This window comes from Lemur catta, chromosome 21 (assembly GCF_020740605.2).
Source record: "Lemur catta isolate mLemCat1 chromosome 21, mLemCat1.pri, whole genome shotgun sequence".
NCBI classification, from domain to species: Eukaryota; Metazoa; Chordata; class Mammalia; order Primates; family Lemuridae; genus Lemur; species Lemur catta.
The window spans coordinates 10803967-10827918 of NC_059148.1; the positions used below are offsets into that span (position 1 = coordinate 10803967).

Sequence of the window (23952 nt, forward strand, 5' to 3'; positions counted from 1 at the left end):
AGCATGGAGCTGGAATCTCAGTAGTGGGGAACCTGGACCACTAGGGTCAGGCCCGCAAAGACTCACTTTATGGTTGGTTTGTGGATAGAGCCTGGGGACACTGAGCCTGCATCAGAGCAGGACATGGTGACATTGGCCAAATGTGAAAAGGCACCGACCCCACCAGAGTGTGGGCACCCACTGCTTGCCCAAGTGGCTCAGTCGGAGTGGAAGTGGGGAGCAGGGGGGGCCGAGTCATACCAGGTCAGGGCAGAGTAGTGGGGCTGACAGCAGAGTCAACGTCAGGTTCCACGGGGACCCAGCACCCCCACAGCCTCCAGCCCTCCCCGCCCCACTGCGTCCCTCCCTCACTGGGGCTCCGCCTCCCCGACCCCACGTGCTCCTGCTGCCTCATGTCAGCGACACCCTCGCCCCAGGAACCCTGACGGCAGGCGATGTGGAGGTTCCCGCCATCCCTGTAGGTCCTCGGTGCCCTGGGGACCTCAGCCACCCTGTCTCTGCCTTCGGCCCATCAGGGAACACATCTGAGTGATTGTTATTTTGAGCAGCTCCCCGGACATTCCCAGGGTCGGGACGCAGCCTCGGCCTCCCCGAGCTGGAACCCAGCGCCCCTGTCTGCTTCCGCTGTCCCTGCAAAGTGCTTCTGGCAGCCAGAGACCTCGGGGGGTTCAGGCTGGACGTCCGCAGAACTCCTTCCCCAGAAGTGCGCTACTGCTCGGCTGGAATTAGTGAGACGAGTTACACAACTAGATGTGTTAAATAAATGTGTGCAATAGATGCGTTGGAATCCACTGTCCTCGTTTTAATGATGACGATGACATCTGGCCACATTGGTGATGACAGTGAGGCTACAAATAATGGAGATCTGCCCACCTGGAGTATACTGGGGTGGCACCTGGGCCCACTTTCATGACCACAGGGGACTTCCATGGCTCTTGCTTTCTGGGGTGACAACATATTCCACCTCCTCATATCCCTTTACTGGGACAAGCCTGGGATCAGCCACTCATCACACTTCCTTCTAGTGGCATTTTACAACCACAGTCAGGACCCTCCCTCATGTGTCCCATTGGAATGAGGCAACTACTGTCCCCACACACCTGACCGACCTGCCATCAGTTGGATTGAGGGGACACAGGGCATGCTCCCAGGTCAGCCTGGAGGATGAGGCTGCCATTACCCACAGGGACCAGCCAGGCCTCACTGGCCAGGCCCAGGACAACCAGGACAACCCAGGGAAGGAGGGGCTGACAGCCCTGGAGTCAGGGCTAGGGTCACAAGAAGGTTGCCGGGACACTGCTCTCCAGGGAAACCTGCTCTTCCTTCGGGGAAGGAGGACACTATGTGTCACCCAGCGCTGTCATCAAGAATCAGGGATGTGTCAGCTCTGCTGAGGGGAGACCACCTGTTTCCTTCCATAATAATTCACTCCTCAGTGATACAAATGCCCCCCGGTAAAGTCATTTCTGTTCCTGGCAGACGGTCCGTGGGAAAACCCAATCCAAGGCACAGACTCCCTGTGGGAACCCTGGTACCTGGGGTTCTGCTGTCGGTCACAGGGTTCCTGCGGAGGGACCAAGGTGGCCGTCCTACGTGAGTCTCTTCTTAACTCTCCTTCCCTGCTCTCCTGTTAGCTGTGGGCTGAGGGTTGGGCCGTGTGGTCCCCATGCTGAGCAGATGCCACCTGGGGTAGTGACCCAGCTTCCTCCAGCACAGCTGCAGCTGGGGGCTGGAGCTGGGGGTCTCAGGGAGGGGTTTTTGTACCAGCCTGTGTCACAGTGTATTGTGTTCGGTGGTGGGACCAAGCTGACCGTCCTAGGTGAGTGCCTTCTTCCCCTTCCTTCCCAGCTCTCCTCAAGGTTTTCGGCAATTTTCCGCTGTTTTTGCTGTTTATTCTGTATCTTGTCTCAGCCTGGGGTCAAGCTTTCAACCTGGACCCAGCTCTGGGGTCAGGATCTCCCCTCCCTGCTCAGACTCCTGCAAGCCTCACACTTCCCCTCTTGACCCCAGAGCCAGGGTGTTGGACCTGGTGACCTGGTCAGGCTGAATTGTCTCTCTGTCTGCCTGCCTGTGTCCCTGTCTGTCTGTCAGTCTGTCTGTCCAAGAAGCTTGGGTTGCTAGGAATTGTTCAATTCTGTCCTCCAACCTCTGGGCCCGTGTAAGACCTGCTTTGTCTGTGGGGTCGATAGGGCCCCATAACATGGGGAAAAGGGAGCAAGAGACAGGCAGGGAGTGACCACCTGGGAGACTTTAGAAGGGCCCAGAACCCTCAGGGCTGAGGCTGGGGAACCACAGTTCTTATCCCCTGGGCTGTGGGACTCAGGGTCAAGGCCAGGAAAGACATAGGAGGTGGGGGCTGCCAGGGCCTCAGGGCGGCCATGCCAGAGCTCTGAGCTGGCCTGGGACTCAGGGAAGCTCCGGGAGGGCGCAGGAGAGAAGGCTGTAGGTGCGGGGGGTCAGGGGAAGGTCCTCACAGGGGAGGGTGTGAGGGAAGGTGGGTCCCTGGGGATCCTGGGGACACAAGCCCTCCCACTCCGCAGTCCCAGAGACAGAGGACAGAGTCCATAGCGTGAAACCACTGTTGCTGTGACCAGGTGCCAAGGGAGTGACAGTGACACCACCAAAGTAAGGGGAGTGAGAGACACTCAGGACAGCAGACAGGCCCCCTCTGTCCTCCCCAGCACCCGGGCTCTGACCCCACAGAAAGGCCCCAGGACACGGATCTGGGCTCAACAGGCTAGAAGGGGAAAAGGTCCCAGAGTCCCTCAGAGAGAACAGTCAGGGCACAATTGTCCCCTGCCAGACCCCACAGGAGAGCCTAACCCTCACCTCATGTGCTCAGGGGACAGACAAGCCCTTCAAGGTCCCGTCAGGATGGCAGGAGGAGCCAGAGGCCACACAGGCTCAGCTGTCTGTGAGGGAGGCCCAGGCCCAGAGAGGGCTCAGGACAGGGGATGGGCAGGGACAGGCTCTGGGCTTCCCAGGACAGACACGGAGTTTCTGAACGACCATGACCTCCCCTCCTGTCACAGACCCTCGGACCCACAGCCCCTGCACAAGGTGCCCTGACCTGGGCTTGGTGCCACAGACCCCTCCTCACACCCTGAGGTCAGGGGCTCCCCAGGGGGACGCAGGACTCTGACCCCCGCCCCTCCCCACCCCACAGGTGGGCCCAAGGCCGCCCCCTCGGTCAGTCTGTTCCCACCCTCCTCTGAGGAGCTCCAAGCCAACAAGGCCACACTGGTGTGTCTGATCAGCGACTTCTACCCGGGCGCCGTCACCGTGGCCTAGAAGGCAGACGGCAGCCCCGTCACCCAGGGCGTGGAGACCACCCAGGCCTCGAAACAGAGCAACAACAAGTACGCGGCCAGCAGCTACCTGAGCCTGTCAGCCGCCCAGTGGAAAGCTCGCAGCAAGTACAGCTGCCAGGTCACGCACGAAGGCAGCACCGTGGAGAAGTCAGTGTCCCCTGCAGAGTGTGCCTAGGCCCCGGCCCCCACCCCACCCTCGGGGCTGGAGCTGCAGGAGCCCAGGGAGGGGTGTCCCCTCCCTCCCAGCTCATCCCAGCCCCTGCCCTGCACCCAATGAGCCCTCAATAAATATCCTCGTTGTCAATCAGAAATCCTGCTCCATCTCTTTATTTCCGCTCTTATTTAATTTGACACTTCTCCCACATTCTCAACGCGGTCATGGGAGAATCCTGGCACCCAGTGGGAAAGGAGCCCAGGGGAGAGGCTCTCGGTCTGCCTGGGGCCTCACCCCAGCAGGGCCTTCCTCAGCCAGACAGCCCTCTCCACAGTCTCCTCTGTCCCCTTCAGCCAGCAGGCTGGCACCCGCTCAGACCAGGGGGTTCTCACACCGATTCTCTTTGTCCTCGGTAAAGACCTAATCGTGGATCTGCCGCTTCTCCAACGTGCCCCGTCTGTGTCTGTTTGCTTCTGCGGGGTGAAGGGTCACAGCGCAGGAGCTCTTGACGAGATCCCACCTGCCTGTGGTCCCACACCACTCTGTAAGCCACCAGGGGCCCGGGTGAGCTCTGTGTGCTGCTGCGAGCCTTGATCCAGAGCAGGAGGCTGTTCTTGCTCAGTGAATCCCGGGAAGGGAGAAGGACCCTGGGAGAGGAACAGGGACATCCCTGGGAGAGGAGTCAGGCGAAATCCAGAGGGACCCAAGAGCCCAGCTGTGGGCTAGATGCAGCGACAACAGGGAAAGACACCCTGACTCGAGGCCACCGTCCCAGTAGGAAGGAAGCTGAAATTCCCTGATTATCCCTGGGAACCAGTCAGAAGAGTCTTTAACTCACAAACAGTCTGTAGTGATGCAGTCACCATGAGGTCATTAAAAGGTTTGGGAAATGGACACACGGCTGCGTTTCTCAGACTTGCACGATCTATACTGGCTGTGTAAACCCACTGACAGGTCCTGCTGCAGTGAAACAGTTTCATAGGATGGAACCCAGGTTTCCCAAATCACATCCATCTCCTGTCCACATGGAGAAGACACATACTAAGCTGAAAGTTCCCCGAGCTCCATCTATCCAGTTTGGGGAACAGGGTGTGAGCCTGATGCATATGACGGGGAGGTGTCTGTGTGGGGTGCGCTGGGTGTGGGACCATAGCTGGGCTCAAGGTCACCACTAGCGTGGAGCTGGAATCTCAGTCCTGGGAACCTGGACCACTAGGATCAGGCCCGCAAAGACTCAGTAAACGGTTGGTTTGTGGATGGAGCCTGGGGACATTGAGCCTGCATCAGAGCAGGACATGGTGAAATTGGCTAAATGAGAAAAGGCACCGACCCCACCGGAGTGTGGGCGCCCACTGCTTGCCTAAGTGGCTCAGTCGGAGTGGAAGTGGGGAGCAGGGGGGGCCGAGTCATACCAGGTCAGGGCAGAGTAGTGGGGCTGAGAGCAGAGTCAACGTCAGGTTCCACGGGGACCCAGCACCCCCACAGCCTCCGGCCCTCCCCGCCCCACTGCGTCCCTCCCTCACTGGGGCTCTGCCTCCCCCACCACAGGTGCTCCTGCTGCCTCATGTCAGCGACACCCTCGCCCCAGGAACCCTGACGGCAGGCGATGTGGAGGTTCCCGCCATCCCTGTAGGTCCTCGGTGCCCTGGGGACCCTCAGCCACCCTGTCTCTGCCTTCGGCTCATCAGGGAACACATCTGAGTGACTGAGCAGGCCAAGCACAGACTCTGTAGGGACGGAATGTGCCTGCCCCCCCGGACAACCAGTGGATGCCCATTCCGTGCTCGGGCTGGTGCCATTTCTCATGAGTGGGATCTTGTCACTCCAGAGAGGTCTGAAGTCATAGCAGGGCAGCAAAGGTGGTCCTCCTGCTGCTCCTTCATGGCCACCCCTGACCCCTAGCCCAGGCTGTGGGTTAGAATTAGGCTGAAGGGTTCTCCCGTCCAGCACCTGCCTGAGCCCGTTTCATACACGTGAAAACTGACGCTCTGGAGGGCCAGACCCGTAGCCCTGCTGGGCACAGAGGCCACCCGTCCCCTCTGCTGCCCCAGCACCAGCCTCCTTTCATTGGGCTACAAGTCTGTGTTGTGGAGAAACTGGAAAAAAAATCAAGGAGAAGAAGGAGCAATAATGACCCCAGTGTCCCATCACAGCACCATAGGGAGCAACTCACAGACACTCTGACCCCCACCGCAGAATGTCACCTCCCTCACTCTGTATTTAAACCGATTCCACACATCCTATCATTTCACCTGCAAATATTCCGTGTCTGTCCAGGAAAGAGATGGACCTAAAAATAAACATAGCATTATCACCATAAAAAGAAAGTATCAGTAATTCTTCAATATCAAACATCACTCCAGGCCTCATCAAATCCCTCGGGAATGCCATAGTTTATTTATTTCATCGTGCACTGGTGCTGTTGTCATTTTGTGGGTTTTCCTTTGTCTCTGAGGCTTTAATAAGGTTTGGATCTGTGATGAGTGTGTGTTTCGGGCCTGGTGTAACCAGGGGAATCTCTCAGATCGCTCCAGGGTTCCCAGCAAGGCAGGAGCCGCAGGAGCCGAGAGCTGCTCCCGGGACATTCCCAGGGTGGGGACGCAGCCTCGGCCTCCCCAAGCTGGAACCCAGCACCCCTGTCTGCTTCCACTCTCCCTGCAAAGTGCTTCCGGCATCCAGAGACTTCACGGGGTTCAGGCTGCACAGTCGCAATACTCCTTCCCAAGAACTCTGGCGACTTCCAGCAATGACAGTCATGTCGGGTGGTCACTCGTTTAGTGACATTAGCTGAGTCGGATGAGCAGGAATGAGGAGGGTCAATGTTTCAGGTCACGTCATTATCCTGAGAATTGCAGGCTCTTGATGAAGGGAGGGTCCTTCAGGTGCATTTCAAACACCCAGGGGTGCGGGTCACGCTCTAGGAAAGACACACTTTGCACAGAGATGAGCCAGTGCCCTGCAGCGTCCCAGGTGAACCCGCAGTGTTTGCTGTGGTGCTCAACTGGAATTAAAGAGACAGGTACGTAACTGGATGAATTAAATAAATGTGTGAAATAGGTGTCTTGGAATCCACTATCATTATATTAATATTTTAATGACTATGACATCTGGCCACATTGGTGATGACAAGGAGGCTATAAATAATGGCCATCCGCCCAACTGAAGTGTCCTGGGGTGGGACCTGAGTCCACTTTCATGACCCCAGGGGACTGCCACGGCTCTTGCTTTCTGAGGTGACAACATATTCCACCTCCTCAAGTCCCTTTCGTGGGCCAAGCCTAGAATAAGCCACTGATCACACTTCCCTCTAGTGGGATGTGACATTGGCCCCCACAATGAGGAACCTGGCTTATGTGTCCCATTGGAACGAGAAAACAACAGCCACGACACACCTGACACACTGACATGAGTTGGATTGAGGGGACACAGGGCATGCTCCCAGGTCAGCTTGGAGGATGAGGCTGCCATTGGCCACAGGGAAGAGTCAGGCCTAACTGGCCAGGCCCATGACAACCAGGACAACCCAGAGAAGGAGGGGCTGACACCCCTGCAGTCAGGCCTGGGGTCATAGGAAGGTTCCCGGGACACTGCTATCCAGGGAAACCTGTCCTTCCCTGGGGGGAGCAGGACACCATGAGTCACCCAGGGGTCTCACCAAGGGATCAGGCATGTGTCAACTCTGCTGAGGGGAGACCACCTGTCCCCTTCCACAAAAATTCACTCTTTAGTGACACAAAGGCCCTGCAATGAACTACTCATTCCTGTTCCTGGCAGATGGCCCGTGGGAAAACCCAGTCCGACTTCCTTCGGGAATCTTGGTATCAGGGATTCTGCTGCTAGTCACAGGATGTCAAATGTCCCCTTAGCTGTGGGGATAAGGGTGGGGACGTGTGGTACCCATGCTGAGCAGATGCCACCTGGGACAGTGACCCACTTCCTCCAGCACAGCTGCAGCTGGGGGCTGGAGCTGGGGGTCTAGGGAGGGGTTTTTGTACCAGCCTGTGTCACTGTGTTGGGTGTTCGGCGGTGGGACCAAGCTGACCGTCCTAGGTGAGTGCCTTCTTCCCCTTCCTTCCCAGCTCTCCTCAAGGTTTTCGGCACTTTTCCGCTGTTTTTGCTGTTTATTCTGTATCTTGTCTCAGCCTGGGGTCAAGCTTTCAACCTGGACCCAGCTCTGGGGTCAGGACCTCCTCTCCCTGCTCAGACTCCTGCAAGCCTCACCCTTCCCCTCTGACCCCAGAGCAAGGGTGCTGGACCTCGTGACCTGGTCAGGCTGAATTGTCTCTCTGTCTGCCTGCCTGTGTCCCTGTCTGTCTGTCAGTCTGTCAGTCTGTCTGTCCAAGAAGCTTGGGTTGCTAGGAATTGTTCAATTCTGTCCTCCAACCTCTGGGCCCGTGTAAGACCTGCTTTGTCTGTGGGGTCGATAGGGCCCCATAACATGGGGAAAAGGGAGCAAGAGACAGGGAGGGGGTGACCACCTGGGAGACTTTAGAAGGACCCAGAATCTCAGGGCTGAGGCTGGGGAACCACAGATCTCATCCCCTGGGCTGTGAGACTCAGGGTCAAGGCCAGGAAAGACATAGGAGGTGGGGGCTGCCAGGGCCTCAGGGCGGCCACGGCAGAGCTCTGAGCCAGCCTGGGACTCAGGGAAGCTCCGGGAGGGCGCAGCAGAGGAGGCTCTGGGTGCGGGGGGTCAGGGGAAGGTCCTCACAGGGGAGGGTGTGAGGGAAGGTGGGTCCCTGGGGATCCTGGGGAAACAAGCTCTCCCACTCCGCAGTCCCAGAGACAGAGGACAGAGTCCATAGCGTAAAACCGCTGCTGCTGACACCAGGTGCTGAGGGGGTCACAGTGACAACAGCAATCACACTGGAGTGACAGATACTCAGGACAGCAGACAGGCTCCCTCTGTCCTCCCCAGCACCTGGGCTCTGACCCCATAGAAAGGCCCCAGGACACAGATCTGGGCACAACAGGCTAGAAGGGGAAATGAGCCCAGAATCCCTTAGAGAGAGGAATGAGGTCAGAATTGTCCCCTGGCCAGACCCTACAGGAGAGCCTAACCCTCACCTCATGTGCTCAGGGGACACACAAGCCCTTGAAGGTCCCTTCAGGATGGCAAGAGCAACCAGAGGCCACACAGGCTCAGCTGTCCGTGAGGGAGGTCGAGACCCAGAGAGGGCTCAGGACGGGGGATGGGCAGGGACAGGCTCTGGGCTTCCCAGGACAGACACGGAGTTTTGCACGACCATGACCTCCCCTCCTGTCACAGACCCTCAGACCCACAGCCCCTGCACAAGGTGCCCTGACCTGGGCTTGGTGCCACAGGCCCCTCCTCACACCCTGAGGTCAGGGGCTCCCCAGGGGGACGCAGGACTCTGACCCCCGCCCCTCCCCCACCCCACAGGTGGGCCCAAGGCCGCCCCCTCGGTCAGTCTGTTCCCACCCTCCTCTGAGGAGCTCCAAGCCAACAAGGCCACACTGGTGTGTCTGATCAGCGACTTCTACCCGGGCGCCGTCACCGTGGCCTGGAAGGCAGATGACAGCCCCGTCACCCAGGGCGTGGAGACCACCCAGGCCTTGAAACAGAGCAACAACAAGTACGCGGCCAGCAGCTACCTGAGCCTGTCAGCCGCCCAGTGGAAAGCTCGCAGCAAGTACAGCTGCCAGGTCACGCACGAAGGCAGCACCGTGGAGAAGTCAGTGTCCCCTGCAGAGTGTGCCTAGGCCCCGGCCCCCACCCCACCCTCGGGGCTGGAGCTGCAGGAGCCCAGGGAGGGGTGTCCCCTCCCTCCCAGCTCATCCCAGCCCCTGCCCTGCACCCAATGAGCCCTCAATAAATATCCTCGTTGTCAATCAGAAATCCGGCTCCATCTCTTTATTTCTCCTCTCATGCTTAGTTTGTAGCCTCCCCCTGGGTTCTCAGTGGCGCTGGGGACATGCCAGCAGCCAGTGGGAACGTAGCCCAGTGAGAGAGGCCCTCAGTCTCCCAGGGCACTACCCAGCAGCACCTTCCTCACCCACACTCCCCTCTGCACACCTCCCCTCTCTGCCCTAGAGCCACCAGCCTGGCACCAGCTCAAACGGGCAGGTCTCACCCTTCCCACTTCTACTTCTCAGTGAAGACATCGTCATGCACCATCTTGCATCGCTACTGTCCCTTTGTGTCTGTCCCTGTCACTGGGCTGAGGGGTCTCTGCTCAGGGCCAGGGCAGTTCTGGGTGAGAGCCCATGTCCCTGTGGTCCCACCGTAGCAGCCAAACCACCAGGGACCCGGATGAGCTCCCCGTGTCCTGGGAGCCTTGATCCAGAGCAGGAAGCTGTTCCTGGACAGAGGACCCTGGGACACGGTCCCTGACCTATCGGGAAGGGAGAGGGGCCCCGTGAGAGGGACAGGGGCAGGAACTGACAGGACACTCAGAAGAAATGAAGGGGCTCCCCGGAGCACTGTTGGGGGCTAGAGGCAGACACAACAGGGAAAGAGACCCCGAGTCAAGGCAATAGTCTCAGCAGGAACAGAAGTTGAAATTCTCTGTTGCACTAGCGGGACCATTCAGAAGCATGTTGACCATGGTGGTGGCGGTGGGGGTCTATACTTGTGCTGCCAACAAGAGGTCAGAAGAGGGTTTGGAAAATGACACATACAGGCGCCTATCTCATACTTTCGCAATGCATATTAGCTAAGTAAATGCACTGAAAAGTCCTGCTGTGTGAAATACTTTCACATGACGAAACCCAGATTTCCCCAAACCATGCGGATCCCGTTCTCCACATACAGAAGACACATAATACTCTGAAAGATCCCCGTGCTCCACGGCTCCAGTTGGGGGCACATGGAGTGAGGTTGATGCACATGAGGGGGCGGTGTCTGTGTGGGATGCGATGAGCGTTGGGCTGTGGTTGAGCTCAAGGTCACCACTGACATGGAGCTGGAATCTCAACGCTGGGGAATCTGCACCACTAAAGTCACGTCCGCAATTACTTTCTGTTTGGTTTGTGGAGGGAGCCTGGGGACGCTGAGCCTACGTCAGGGTGATGACATGGTAGCATCGGGCACATGAGAAAGGGCACTGACCCCAGCAGAGTGTGGGCACCAATTGCTTGTCCGGCAGGGTCACTCAGAGTGGAATTCGGGAATATTTGGAACAAGTGAACTAGGTCACTAGGCTGACGGTGACCCTAGGGGTGGGCTGACAGCTAAGTCAGGGTCAGGCTTCCACGGTGACTCAGCACCCCAGATCCTTCCCCCACCGGCCCCACAACCTGCCTTGCTCACTGGGGCTCAGCCTCCCCGAACCCACATGCACCTGCTGCCTGATGTCAGAGACACACTCGCCCCAGGGGCCCTGACAGCGGGCGACATGGCCTCCTGGATGCGGAGCTTCTGCCTGTCTCTGGAGGTCCTCAGTGCCCCAGGGGCTTCCAGGACCCTGTGTCTCTCCCTCCTGCACAGCAGGGCGTTCAAACCCGCCTCCTCCACAGCTGCTGGGTGGCACAGACAGGCCAGGAACAGAATCTGCAAGGACACGGAGCTCTGGAGGAACAGCAGGGCTGAGAAAGGGCACCTCTTAGTGCTCATTCGCACCCACCCCTGCCCCGATCCCAGGCTCTCAGCTAGAAGGAGGCTTAAGGGTTGAGGAATCCACCGCACCTGCCTGAGCCCATGTCACCGAGCATTAACCTGAGACATCCCAACGCCACATCAGCAGTAGCCCTGCTGGGTGCAAAGCCAGGGACCACCGCATCCCCACCTGCTGCCCCAAGGCTGACCTCCGTGTACCATCTGACACGTTTATATCGCAGAGAACCTTGAACCCAAAACTACGGAGAGACCAGAATGACAATGACCTTCGCCTTCCCATCACCCAGCCCTGAAATAGAAGGAAATGCTGTCTACTGCTGACACACGAAGAACACTTCCCTACTCAGCATATAGAAGCTAATTCCAGGCATCTGATCTTTCCCCTCTAAATACTGCCTGTCTGTCCTAGAAAGATACAGACCTAAAAATAAATATGACATTATCACACCTAAACAGAAATTATCAGTAACTCCTTAAAATCAAACAGTAATCCAGGTCTCAGAAAATCCCTCAGGAATGCCATAGTGTATTTACTTCGTCGAGCAGGGGGGCTGTTGTTATTTTGTGGGTTTGCCTTTGTCATATGAGGCTTCAACAAGGTTTGAACCGGCAACAGGTGCATGTGTTTTGGGCCTGTGGTAACCTGGGAGAATCTCCCTGATTGCTCTAGTGTTTTCTGCCAGGGCAGGAGCCGCAGAAGCCAAGAGTTGCTCCCGGGAAGTTTCTAGGGTCAGGACGCAGCCTCCGCCTCCCCGAGGGGGAACCCAGCGCCCCTGTCTGCTTCCACTCTCCCTGCAAAGTGCTTCTGGCATCCAGAGACTTCATGGGGCTCAGGCTGGACATTCGCAAAACTGCTTCCCAAGAAGTCTGGCGACTTCCAGCAAAGAAACCCATGTCGGGTGGTCACTTGCTTGGTGACATTAGCTGAGTCAGATGAGCAGGAGTAAGGAGGGTCAATGTTTCAGTCCACGTCCTTCCGTGGGGGCTGTAGTGTGACCATGACGGGCGGGCCCTGCAGCTGCAGTTCACCCACCCAGGGGTACGTTTCATGCTCTTGGAAGGAGACACTTTGCACAGAGACGAGCCAGTGCCCTGCAGCCTCCCGGGCTGACGATGGTGGAGAACTCTAGAATGAATAAACAAACGTGTGAAATGCTTGTGTTTGAGTCCATTGTCATTAGGTTTTATTGATGGTGACGTGTGGCCACATTGCTGATGACAAGGAGTCTGTCAATACAGGACATGTGCCCTCCTGGAGCCACACCGTGTTGCCCCTGGATCTACGTTCATGATCCCGGGGGACTTCCGAGACTTCTGCTCTCTGCGGTGACAGCATGTTGCAACTCCTGATGTCCCCTTCTTGCCCCAGGCCTGGGATAAGCCACAAGGGATGCTCCCAGGGTCACCCCGCATGATTACGCTCCCATTTCCCACAGGGACCAGGCAGTGCCTACGGGCCTGGCCTGTGACAACTATACTGTCCAAGGGAGGCTGGAGCTGACACCCCCAGATCCAGGGCTGCATCCTAGGCATGTTCCCAGAACACTGTGCTCTAGAAAAATCTGCCCTTCCGTGAGGGAAGAAGGACCTCCATGTGTCACCCCATGGTCTCAACAAGGGATCAATTGTGTCAACTCTGCTGACCAAAGAAACATACCCCTTCCAGAAAAATTGTCTCCTTGGTGACACAAACGCCCTCCCATCAACTCACTCTTGTTCCTGGCAGACCGTCTGTGGGAAAATCCAATCCTAGGTGCCGATGTCCTTAGGGAGTCTGGGTTTCAGGGATTCTACTGCTGGTCACAGGATGCCATCTGTCCTGTCAGCTGTGGGGATGAGTGTGGGAGCCATGGGGTCCCCCTGCTTAGCAGATGCCACCTGGGGCAGTGACCGGCTTCCTCCCTCACAGCTGCAGCTGGGGACTGGGGGGGGCTCCCAGAGAGGGGTTTTTGTACCAGCCTGTGGCACAGTGTGCTGTGTTCGGCGGAGGGACCAAGCTGACCGTCCTAGGTGAGTCTCTTCTTCCCCCTCCTTCCCTGCTCTTCCCCGGGTTTCGGGCAATTTTGTGCTTTTTTTGCTGTTTTCTCTGTGTCTTGTCTCAGCCTGGGGTCAAGCTTTCTCCCTGCACCCAGCTCTGGAATGAGGATGCCTCCCCTCCCTCTTCAAATTCCTACATGCCTCCACCCTTGCCCTCTGACCCCTGAACCAGGGAACTAGAGGGGTGGCCCACTCTGACTCTACACTCTGTCCGCACAAATGTCAGAGGGTCTCTCTGGGACTCTGTCTATCCTATCTGTCTGTCCTTCTGTCTCTTTGAAGAAATGTTGGTTCCCTAGGACTTGTTCTGTTCTGTCCTCCCCCATCCAGGCCCCTGTCGGCCCAGCTTTGTCTGTGGGGTCACTTGGGAACCATCTCATGGGGAAGAGGGAACAGGACACAGGGAGGGGTGACCACCTGGGAGACTTTAGAAGGACCCAGAATCTCAGGGCTGAGGCTGGGGAACCACAGTTCTCATCCCCTGGGCTGTGGGACTCAGGGTCAAGGCCAGGAAAGACATAGGAGGTGGGGGACTGCCAGGGCCTCAGGGCGGCCACGGCAGAGCTCTGAGCCAGCCTGGGACTCAGGGAAGCTCCGGGAGGGCGCAGGAGAGAAGGCTGTAGGTGCGGAGGGGGTCAGGGGAAGGTCCTCACAGGGGAGGGTGTGAGGGAAGGTGGGTCCCTGGGGATCCTGGGGACACAAGCTCTCCCGCTCCGCAGTCCCAGAGACAGAGGACAGAGTCCATAGCGTAAAACCGCTGCTGCTGACACCAGGTGCTGAGGGGCTGACAGTGACACCAGCAAACTCACTGGAGTGACAGATACTCAGGACAGCAGACAGGCTCCCTCTGTCCTCCCCAGCACCTGGGCTCTGACCCCATAGAAAGGCCCCAGGACACAGATCTGGGCACAACAGCTGGAAGGGGAAATGAGCCCAGAATCCCTTAGAGAGAGGAATGAGGTCAGAATTGGCCCCTGCCAAGACCCCACAGGAGAGCCTAACCCTCACCTCATGTGCTCAGGGGACAGACAAGCCCTTGAAGGTCCCGTCAGGATGGCAGGAGGAGCCAGAGGCCACACAGGCTCAGCTGTCTGTGAGGGAGGTCGAGGCCCAGAGAAGGCTCAGAACAGGGGATGGGCAGGGACAGGCTCTGGGCTTCCCAGGACAGACACGGAGTTTCTGAACGAGCATGACCTCCCCTCCTGTCACAGACCCTCAGACCCACAGCCCCTGCACAAGGTGCCCTGACCTGGGCTTGGTGCCGCAGGCCCCTCCTCACACCCTGAGGTCAGGGGCTCCCCAGGGGGACGCAGGACTCTGACCCCCGCCCCTCCCCTACCCCACAGGTGGGCCCAAGGCCGCCCCCTCGGTCAGTCTGTTCCCACCCTCCTCTGAGGAGCTCCAAGCCAACAAGGCCACACTGGTGTGTCTGATCAGCGACTTCTACCCGGGCGCCGTCACCGTGGCCTGGAAGGCAGATGACAGCCCCGTCACCCAGGGCGTGGAGACCACCCAGGCCTTGAAACAGAGCAACAACAAGTACGCGGCCAGCAGCTACCTGAGCCTGTCAGCCGCCCAGTGGAAAGCTCGCAGCAAGTACAGCTGCCAGGTCACGCACGAAGGCAGCACCGTGGAGAAGTCAGTGTCCCCTGCAGAGTGTGCCTAGGCCCCGGCCCCCACCCCACCCTCGGGGCTGGAGCTGCAGGAGCCCAGGGAGGGGTGTCCCCTCCCTCCCAGCTCATCCCAGCCCCTGCCCTGCACCCAATGAGCCCTCAATAAATATCCTCGTTGTCAATCAGAAATCCGGCTCCATCTCTTTATTTCTCCTCTCATGCTTAGTTTCTAGCCTCTCCCCGGGTTCTCAGTGGGGCTGGGGACATGCCAGCAGCCAGTGGGAACGTAGCCCAGTGGGAGAGGCCCTCAGTCTCCCAGGGCACTACCCAGCGGCACCTTTCTCACCCACACTCCCCTCTGCACACCTCCCCTCTCTGCCCTAGAGCCACCAGCCTGGCACCAGCTCAAACGGGCAGGTCTCACCCCCTTCCCGCTTCTACTTCTCAGTGAAGACTTCGACACACACCATCCTGCATCGCTAGTGTCCCTTTGTGTCTGTCCCTGTCACTGGGCTGAGGGGTCTCTGTTCAGGGCCAGGGCAGCTCTGGGTGAGAGCCCATGTCCCTATGGTCCCACCGTAGCAGCCAAACCACCAGGGACCCGGATGAGCTCCCCGTGTCCTGGGAGCCTTGGTCCAGAGCAGGAAGCTGTTCCTGGACAGAGGACCCTGGGACACGGTCCCTGACCTATGTCAGGGAAGGGAGAAGGGCCCCATGACAGGGACATGGACAAGAACTGACAGGACAATCAGAAGAAATGAAGGGGTCCGAAGAGCTCAGCTGTCAGCTAGAGACAGACAAAATACACAAAGAGAACCTAAGTCAAGGTCACAGTCTCAGCAGCAACAGAAGTTGAAATTGCCCATAACATAACAGGGACCATTGAGCAGGTGCCCATAATTGAGCTGTCACCATGGCCTCATAAAAGGGCATGGAAAATGACACCTACAAGTGCATAGTGCAGAAATGCACAATGCATATTACCTAAGTAAAAGCACTGACAAGTCCTGCGGTAGTGAAACGCTTTAATAGGATGAAACCCAGCTTTCCCAAATCATGTGGATCCCCTTTTCCACATTTAGAAGACCCATAATACTCTGAAAGAGCCCAGTGTTCCACGCATCTGCTTTGGGGAACAGGGTGTGAGCCTGATGCATATGATGAGGAGGTGTCTGTGTGGGGTGCGCTGGGTGTGGGGCCGTGGCGGGTCTCAAGGTCACCACTAGGGTGGAGCTGGAATCTCAGTCCTGGGAACCTGGACCACTAGGGTCAGGCCCGCAAAGACTCACTTTATGGTTGGTTTGTGGATGGAGCCTAGGGACACTGAGCCTGCATCAGAGCAGGACATGGTGACATTGGCCAAATGAGAAAAGGCACCGACCCCACCGGAGTGTGGGCGCCCACTGCTTGCCCAAGTGGCTCAGTCGGAGTGGAAGTGGGGAGCAGGGGGGGCCGAGTCATACCAGGTCAGGGCGGAGTAGTGGGGCTGACAGCAGAGTCAACGTCAGGTTCCACGGGGACCCAGCACCCCCACAGCCTCCAGCCCTCCCCGCCCCACTGCGTCCCTCCCTCACTGGGGCTCCGCCTCCCCGACCCCACGTGCTCCTGCTGCCTCATGTCAGCGACACCCTCGCCCCAGGAACCCTGACGGCAGGCGATGTGGAGGTTCCCGCCATCCCTGTAGGTCCTCCGTGCCCTGGGGACCTCAGCCACCCTGTCTCTGCCTTCGGCCCATCAGGGAACACATCTGAGTGATTGTTATTTTGAGCAGCTCCCCGGACATTCCCAGGGTCGGGACGTAGCCTCCACCTCCCGGAGCTGGAACCCAGCACCCCTGTCTGCTTCCGCTGTCCCTGCAAAGTGCTTCTGGCAGCCAGAGACCTCACGGGGTTCAGGCTGGATGTTGGCAAAACTCCGTCACCAGAAGTGCGCTACTGCTCGGCTGGAATTAGTGAGACGAGTTACACAACTAGATGTGTTAAATAAATGTGTGCAATGGATGCGTTGGAATCCACTGTCCTCGTTTTAATGATGACGACATCTGGCCACATTGGTGATGACAACGAGGCTACAAATAATGGACATCTGCCCACCTGGAGCATACTGGGGTGGCACCTGGGCCCACTTTCATGATCACAGGGGACTTCCATGGCTCTTGCTTTCTGGGGTGACAATATATTCCACCTCCTCATATCCCTTTACTGGGACAAGCCTGGGATCAGCCACTGATCACGCTTCTCTGCAATGTCATTTCACAGCAACAGTCAGGACCCTCCCTCATGTGTCCAACTGCAATGAGGCAACGACTGTCCCCACTCACTGACTCACCCACCATCAGATGGATTGAGGGGACACAGGGCATGCTCCCAGGTCAGCCTGGATGATGAGGCTGCCATTGCCCACAGAGACCAGCCAAGCCTCACTGGCCCAGTCCAGGACAATCAGGACAACCCAGGGAAGGAGGGGCTGACACCCCTGGAGTCAGGGCTAGGGTCACAGGAAGGTTCCCTGGACACTGCTCTCCAGGGAAACCTGCCCTTCCCTGGGGGGAGGAGGACACTATGTGTCACCCAGCGGTGTCATCAAGGGAACAGGGATGTGTCAGCTCTGCTGAGGTGAGACCACCTGTTTCCTTCCATAATAATTCACTCCTCAGTGATACAAATGCCCCCCGGTAAAGTCATTTCTGTTCCTGGCACACGGTCCGTGGGAAAACCCAATCCAAGGCACAGACTCCCTGCGGGAACCCTGGTACCGGGGGTTCTGCTGTCGGTCACAGGGTTCCTGCGGAGGGACCAAGGTGGCCGTCCTACATGAGTCTCTTCTTAACCCTCCTTCCCTGCTCTCCTGTTAGCTGTGGGCTGAGGGTTGGGCCGTGTGGTCCCCCTGCTGAGCAGATGCCACCTGGGACAGTGACCCACTTCCTCCAGCACAGCTGCAGCTGGGGGCTGGAGCTGGGGGTCTCAGGGAGGGGTTTTTGTACCAGCCTGTGTCACTGTGTTGGGTGTTCGGCGGTGGGACCAAGCTGACCGTCCTAGGTGAGTGCCTTCTTCCCCTTCCTTCCCAGCTCTCCTCAAGGTTTTCGGCAATTTTCCGCTGTTTTTGCTGTTTATTCTGTATCTTGTCTCAGCCTGGGGTCAAGCTTTCAACCTGGACCCAGCTCTGGGGTCAGGACCTCCCCTCCCTGCTCAGACTCCTGCAAGCCTCACCCTTCCCCTCTGACCCCAGAGCCAGGGTGTTGGACCTGGTGACCTGGTCAGGCTGAATTGTCTCTCTGTCTGCCTGCCTGTGTCCCTGTCTGTCTCTCAGTCTGTCTGTCCAAGAAGCTTGGGTTGCTAGGAATTGTTCAATTCTGTCCTCCAACCTCTGGGCCCGTGTAAGACCTGCTTTGTCTGTGGGGTCGATAGGGCCCCATAACATGGGGAAAAGGGAGCAAGAGACAGGGAGGGGGTGACCACCTGGGAGACTTTAGAAGGACCCAGAATCTCAGGGCTGAGGCTGGGGAACCACAGATCTCATCCCCTGGGCTGTGAGACTCAGGTTCAAGGCCAGGAAAGACATAGGAGGTGGGGGCTGCCAGGGCCTCAGGGCGGCCACGGCAGAGCTCTGAGCCAGCCTGGGACTCAGGGAAGCTCCGGGAGGGCGCAGCAGAGGAGGCTCTGGGTGCGGGGGGTCAGGGGAAGGTCCTCACAGGGGAGGGTGTGAGGGAAGGTGGGTCCCTGGGGATCCTGGGGAAACAAGCTCTCCCACTCCGCAGTCCCAGAGACAGAGGACAGAGTCCATAGCGTGAAATCTCTGCTGCTGACACCAGGTGCTGAGGGGGTCACAGTGACAACAGCAATCTCACTGGAGTGACAGATACTCAGGACAGCAGACAGGCTCCCTCTGTCCTCCCCAGCACCTGGGCTCTGACCCCATAGAAAGGCCCCAGGACACAGATCTGGGCACAACAGGCTAGAAGGGGAAATGAGCCCAGAGTCCCTTAGAGAGAGGAATGAGGTCAGAATTGTCCCCTGGCCAGACCCTACAGGAGAGCCTAACCCTCACCTCATGTGCTCAGGGGACAGACAAGCCCTTGAAGGTCCCGTCAGGATGGCAGGAGGAGCCAGAGGCCACACAGGCTCAGCTGTCTGTGAGGGAGGTCGAGGCCCAGAGAGGGCTCAGGACAGGGGATGGGCAGGGACAGGCTCTGGGCTTCCCAGGACAGACACGGAGTTTTGCACGACCATGACCTCCCCTCCTGTCACAGACCCTCAGACCCACAGCCCCTGCACAAGGTGCCCTGACCTGGGCATGGTGCCACAGGCCCCTCCTCACACCCTGAGGTCAGGGGCTCCCCAGGGGGACGCAGGACTCTGACCCCCGCCCCTCCCCCACCCCACAGGTGGACCCAAGGCCGCCCCCTCGGTCAGTCTGTTCCCACCCTCCTCTGAGGAGCTCCAAGCCAACAAGGCCACACTGGTGTGTCTGATCAGCGACTTCTACCCGGGCGCCGTCACCGTGGCCTGGAAGGCAGACGGCAGCCCCGTCACCCAGGGCGTGGAGACCACCCAGGCCTTGAAACAGAGCAACAACAAGTACGCGGCCAGCAGCTACCTGAGCCTGTCAGCCGCCCAGTGGAAAGCTCGCAGCAAGTACAGCTGCCAGGTCACGCACGAAGGCAGCACCGTGGAGAAGTCAGTGTCCCCTGCAGAGTGTGCCTAGGCCCCGGCCCCCACCCCACCCTCGGGGCTGGAGCTGCAGGAGCCCAGGGAGGGGTGTCCCCTCCCTCCCAGCTCATCCCAGCCCCTGCCCTGCACCCAATGAGCCCTCAATAAATATCCTCGTTGTCAATCAGAAATCCGGCTCCATCTCTTTATTTCTCCTGTCATGCTTAGTTTCTAGCCTCCCCCCGGGTTCTCAGTGGCACTGGGGACATGCCAGCAGCCAGTGGGAACGTAGCCCAGTGGGAGAGGCCCTCAGTCTCCCTGGCACTACCCAGCGGCACCTTCCTCACCCACACTCCCCTCTGCACACCTCCCCTCTCTGCCCTAGAGCCACCAGCCTGGCACCAGCTCAAACAGGCAGGTCTCACCCTTCCCACTTCTACTTCTCAGTGAAGACTTCGACACGCACCATCCTGCATCTCTAGTGTCCCTTTGTGGCTGTCCATGTCACTGGGCTGAGGGGTCTCTGCTCAGGGCCAGGGCAGCTCTGGGTGAGAGCCCATGTCGCTGTGGTCCCACCGTAGCTGCTAAACCACCAGGGACCCGGGTGAGCTCCCTGTGTCCTGGGAGCCTTGATCCAGAGCAGGAAGCTGTTCCTGGACAGACGACCCTGGGACACAGGCCCTGACCTATCTCAGGGAAGGGAAAAGGGCCCCATGACAGGGACAGGGACAAGAACTGACAGGGCAATCGGAAGAAATGAAGGGGTCCCAAGAGCTCAGCTGTGAGCTAGAGACAGACAAAATACACAAAGAGAACCTAAGTCAAAGTCACAGTCTTAGCAGCAACAGAAGTTGAAATTGTCTGTAGCATAACGGGGACCATTCAGCAGGGGCCCATAGCTGAGCTGTCACCATGAACTCATAAAAGGGCATGGAAAATGACACCTACAGGTGCATAGTGCAGAAATGCACAATGCATATTAGCTAAGTAAAAGCACTGACAAGTCCTGCGGTAGTGAAACGCTTTAATAGGATGAAACCCAGCTTTCCCAAATCATGTGGATCCCCTTGTCCACATTTAGAAGACCCATAATACTCTGAAAGAGCCCAGTGTTCCACGCATCCGCTTTGGGGACCATGGTGTGAGCCTGATGCCTATGACAGGGAGGTGTCTGTGTGGGGTGCGCTGGGTGTGGGACCGTGGCGGGGCTCAAGGTCACCACTAGCATGGAGCTGGAATCTCAGTAGTGGGGAACCTGGACCACTAGGGTCAGGCCCGCAAAGACTCACTTTATGGTTGGTTTGTGGATAGAGCCTGGGGACACTGAGCCTGCATCAGAGCAGGACATGGTGACATTGGCCAAATGTGAAAAGGCACCGACCCCACCAGAGTGTGGGCGCCCACTGCTTGCCCAAGTGGCTCAGTCGGAGTGGAAGTGGGGAGCAGGGGGGGCCGAGTCATACCAGGTCAGGGCAGAGTAGTGGGGCTGACAGCAGAGTCAACGTCAGGTTCCACGGGGACCCAGCACCCCCACAGCCTCCAGCCCTCCCCGCCCCACTGCGTCCCTCCCTCACTGGGGCTCCGCCTCCCCGACCCCACGTGCTCCTGCTGCCTCATGTCAGCGACACCCTCGCCCCAGGAACCCTGACGGCAGGCGATGTGGAGGTTCCCGCCATCCCTGTAGGTCCTCGGTGCCCTGGGGACCTCAGCCACCCTGTCTCTGCCTTCGGCCCATCAGGGAACACATCTGAGTGATTGTTATTTTGAGCAGCTCCCCGGACATTCCCAGGGTCGGGACGCAGCCTCGGCCTCCCCGAGCTGGAACCCAGCGCCCCTGTCTGCTTCCGCTGTCCCTGCAAAGTGCTTCTGGCAGCCAGAGACCTCGGGGGGTTCAGGCTGGACGTCCGCAGAACTGCTTCCCCAGAAGTGTGCTACTGCTCGGCTGGAATTAGTGAGACGAGTTACACAACTAGATGTGTTAAATAAATGTGTGCAATAGATGCGTTGGAATCCACTGTCCTCGTTTTAATGATGACGATGACATCTGGCCACATTGGTGATGACAGTGAGGCTACAAATAATGGAGATCTGCCCACCTGGAGTATACTGGGGTGGCACCTGGGCCCACTTTCATGACCACAGGGGACTTCCATGGCTCTTGCTTTCTGGGGTGACAACATATTCCACCTCCTCATATCCCTTTACTGGGACAAGCCTGGGATCAGCCACTCATCACACTTCCTTCTAGTGGCATTTTACAACCACAGTCAGGACCCTCCCTCATGTGTCCCATTGGAATGAGGCAACTACTGTCCCCACACACCTGACCGACCTGCCATCAGTTGGATTGAGGGGACACAGGGCATGCTCCCAGGTCAGCCTGGAGGATGAGGCTGCCATTACCCACAGGGACCAGCCAGGCCTCACTGGCCAGGCCCAGGACAACCAGGACAACCCAGGGAAGGAGGGGCTGACAGCCCTGGAGTCAGGGCTAGGGTCACAAGAAGGTTGCCGGGACACTGCTCTCCAGGGAAACCTGCTCTTCCTTCGGGGAAGGAGGACACTATGTGTCACCCAGCGCTGTCATCAAGAATCAGGGATGTGTCAACTCTGCTGAGGGGAGACCACCTGTTTCCTTCCATAATAATTCACTCCTCAGTGATACAAATGCCCCCCGGTAAAGTCATTTCTGTTCCTGGCAGACGGTCCGTGGGAAAACCCAATCCAAGGCACAGACTCCCTGTGGGAACCCTGGTACCTGGGGTTCTGCTGTCGGTCACAGGGTTCCTGCAGAGGGACCAAGGTGGCCGTCCTACGTGAGTCTCTTCTTAACCCTCCTTCCCTGCTCTCCTGTTAGCTGTGGGCTGAGGGTTGGGCCGTGTGGTCCCCCTGCTGAGCAGATGCCACCTGGGGCAGTGACCCAGCTTCCTCCAGCACAGCTGCAGCTGGGGGCTGGAGCTGGGGGTCTCAGGGAGGGGTTTTTGTACCAGCCTGTGTCACAGTGTATTGTGTTCGGCGGTGGGACCAAGCTGACCGTCCTAGGTGAGTGCCTTCTTCCCCTTCCTTCCCAGCTCTCCTCAAGGTTTTCGGCACTTTTCCGCTGTTTTTGCTGTTTATTCTGTATCTTGTCTCAGCCTGGGGTCAAGTTTTCAACCTGGACCCAGCTCTGGGGTCAGGACCTCCCCTCTCTGTTCAGACTCCTGCAAGCCTCACCCTTCCCCTCTGACCCCAGAGCCAGGGTGTTGGACCTGGTGACCTGGTCAGGCTGAATTGTCTCTCTGTCTGCCTGCCTGTGTCCCTGTCTGTCTGTCAGTCTGTCTGTCCAAGAAGCTTGGGTTGCTAGGAATTGTTCAATTCTGTCCTCCAACCTCTGGGCCCGTGTAAGACCTGCTTTGTCTGTGGGGTCGATAGGGCCCCATAACATGGGGAAAAGGGAGCAAGAGACAGGCAGGGAGTGACCACCTGGGAGACTTTAGAAGGGCCCAGAACCCTCAGGGCTGAGGCTGGGGAACCACAGTTCTTATCCCCTGGGCTGTGGGACTCAGGGTCAAGGCCAGGAAAGACATAGGAGGTGGGGGCTGCCAGGGCCTCAGGGCGGCCATGCCAGAGCTCTGAGCTGGCCTGGGACTCAGGGAAGCTCCGGGAGGGCGCAGGAGAGAAGGCTGTAGGTGCGGGGGGTCAGGGGAAGGTCCTCACAGGGGAGGGTGTGAGGGAAGGTGGGTCCCTGGGGATCCTGGGGACACAAGCCCTCCCACTCCGCAGTCCCAGAGACAGAGGACAGAGTCCATAGCGTGAAACCACTGTTGCTGTGACCAGGTGCCGAGGGAGTGACAGTGACACCACCAAAGTAAGGGGAGTGAGAGACACTCAGGACAGCAGACAGGCCCCCTCTGTCCTCCCCAGCACCCGGGCTCTGACCCCACAGAAAGGCCCCAGGACACGGATCTGGGCTCAACAGGCTAGAAGGGGAAAAGGTCCCAGAGTCCCTCAGAGAGAACAGTCAGGGCACAATTGTCCCCTGCCAGACCCCACAGGACAGCCTAACCCTCACCTCATGTGCTCAGGGGACAGACAAGCCCTTCAAGGTCCCGTCAGGATGGCAGGAGGAGCCAGAGGCCACACAGGCTCAGCTGTCTGTGAGGGAGGCCCAGGCCCAGAGAGGGCTCAGGACAGGGGATGGGCAGGGACAGGCTCTGGGCTTCCCAGGACAGACACGGAGTTTCTGAACGAGCATGACCTACCCTCCTGTCACAGACCCTCGGACCCACAGCCCCTGCACAAGGTGCCCTGACCTGGGCTTGGTGCCACAGACCCCTCCTCACACCCTGAGGTCAGGGGCTCCCCAGGGGGACGCAGGACTCTGACCCCCGCCCCTCCCCACCCCACAGGTGGGCCCAAGGCCGCCCCCTCGGTCAGTCTGTTCCCACCCTCCTCTGAGGAGCTCCAAGCCAACAAGGCCACACTGGTGTGTCTGATCAGCGACTTCTACCCGGGCGCCGTCACCGTGGCCTGGAAGGCAGACGGCAGCCCCGTCACCCAGGGCGTGGAGACCACCCAGGCCTCGAAACAGAGCAACAACAAGTACGCGGCCAGCAGCTACCTGAGCCTG

The 23952-nt window shown here is 58.4% G+C and overlaps 1 protein-coding gene and 2 gene segments (V, D, J or C); all 3 read left to right on the top strand.

The window, feature by feature from the left end:
* LOC123625663 (immunoglobulin lambda-1 light chain-like) overlaps positions 1–23952 on the top strand; it is a 995149-nt gene that overhangs the window by 965499 nt on the left and 5698 nt on the right. The gene's annotated exons all lie outside the window — the stretch shown is intronic.
* Positions 7401–9325, top strand: LOC123626208 (the record flags this gene model as incomplete). The annotated part of the segment is given in 2 exon segments: positions 7401–7515; positions 8870–9325. Coding segments are annotated over 2 exon segments (435 nt in total), but the record flags the coding sequence as incomplete, so codon positions are not given.
* On the top strand, positions 12901–19534 carry LOC123625666. The segment is given in 2 exon segments: positions 12901–13054; positions 19079–19534. Coding segments are annotated over 2 exon segments (459 nt in total).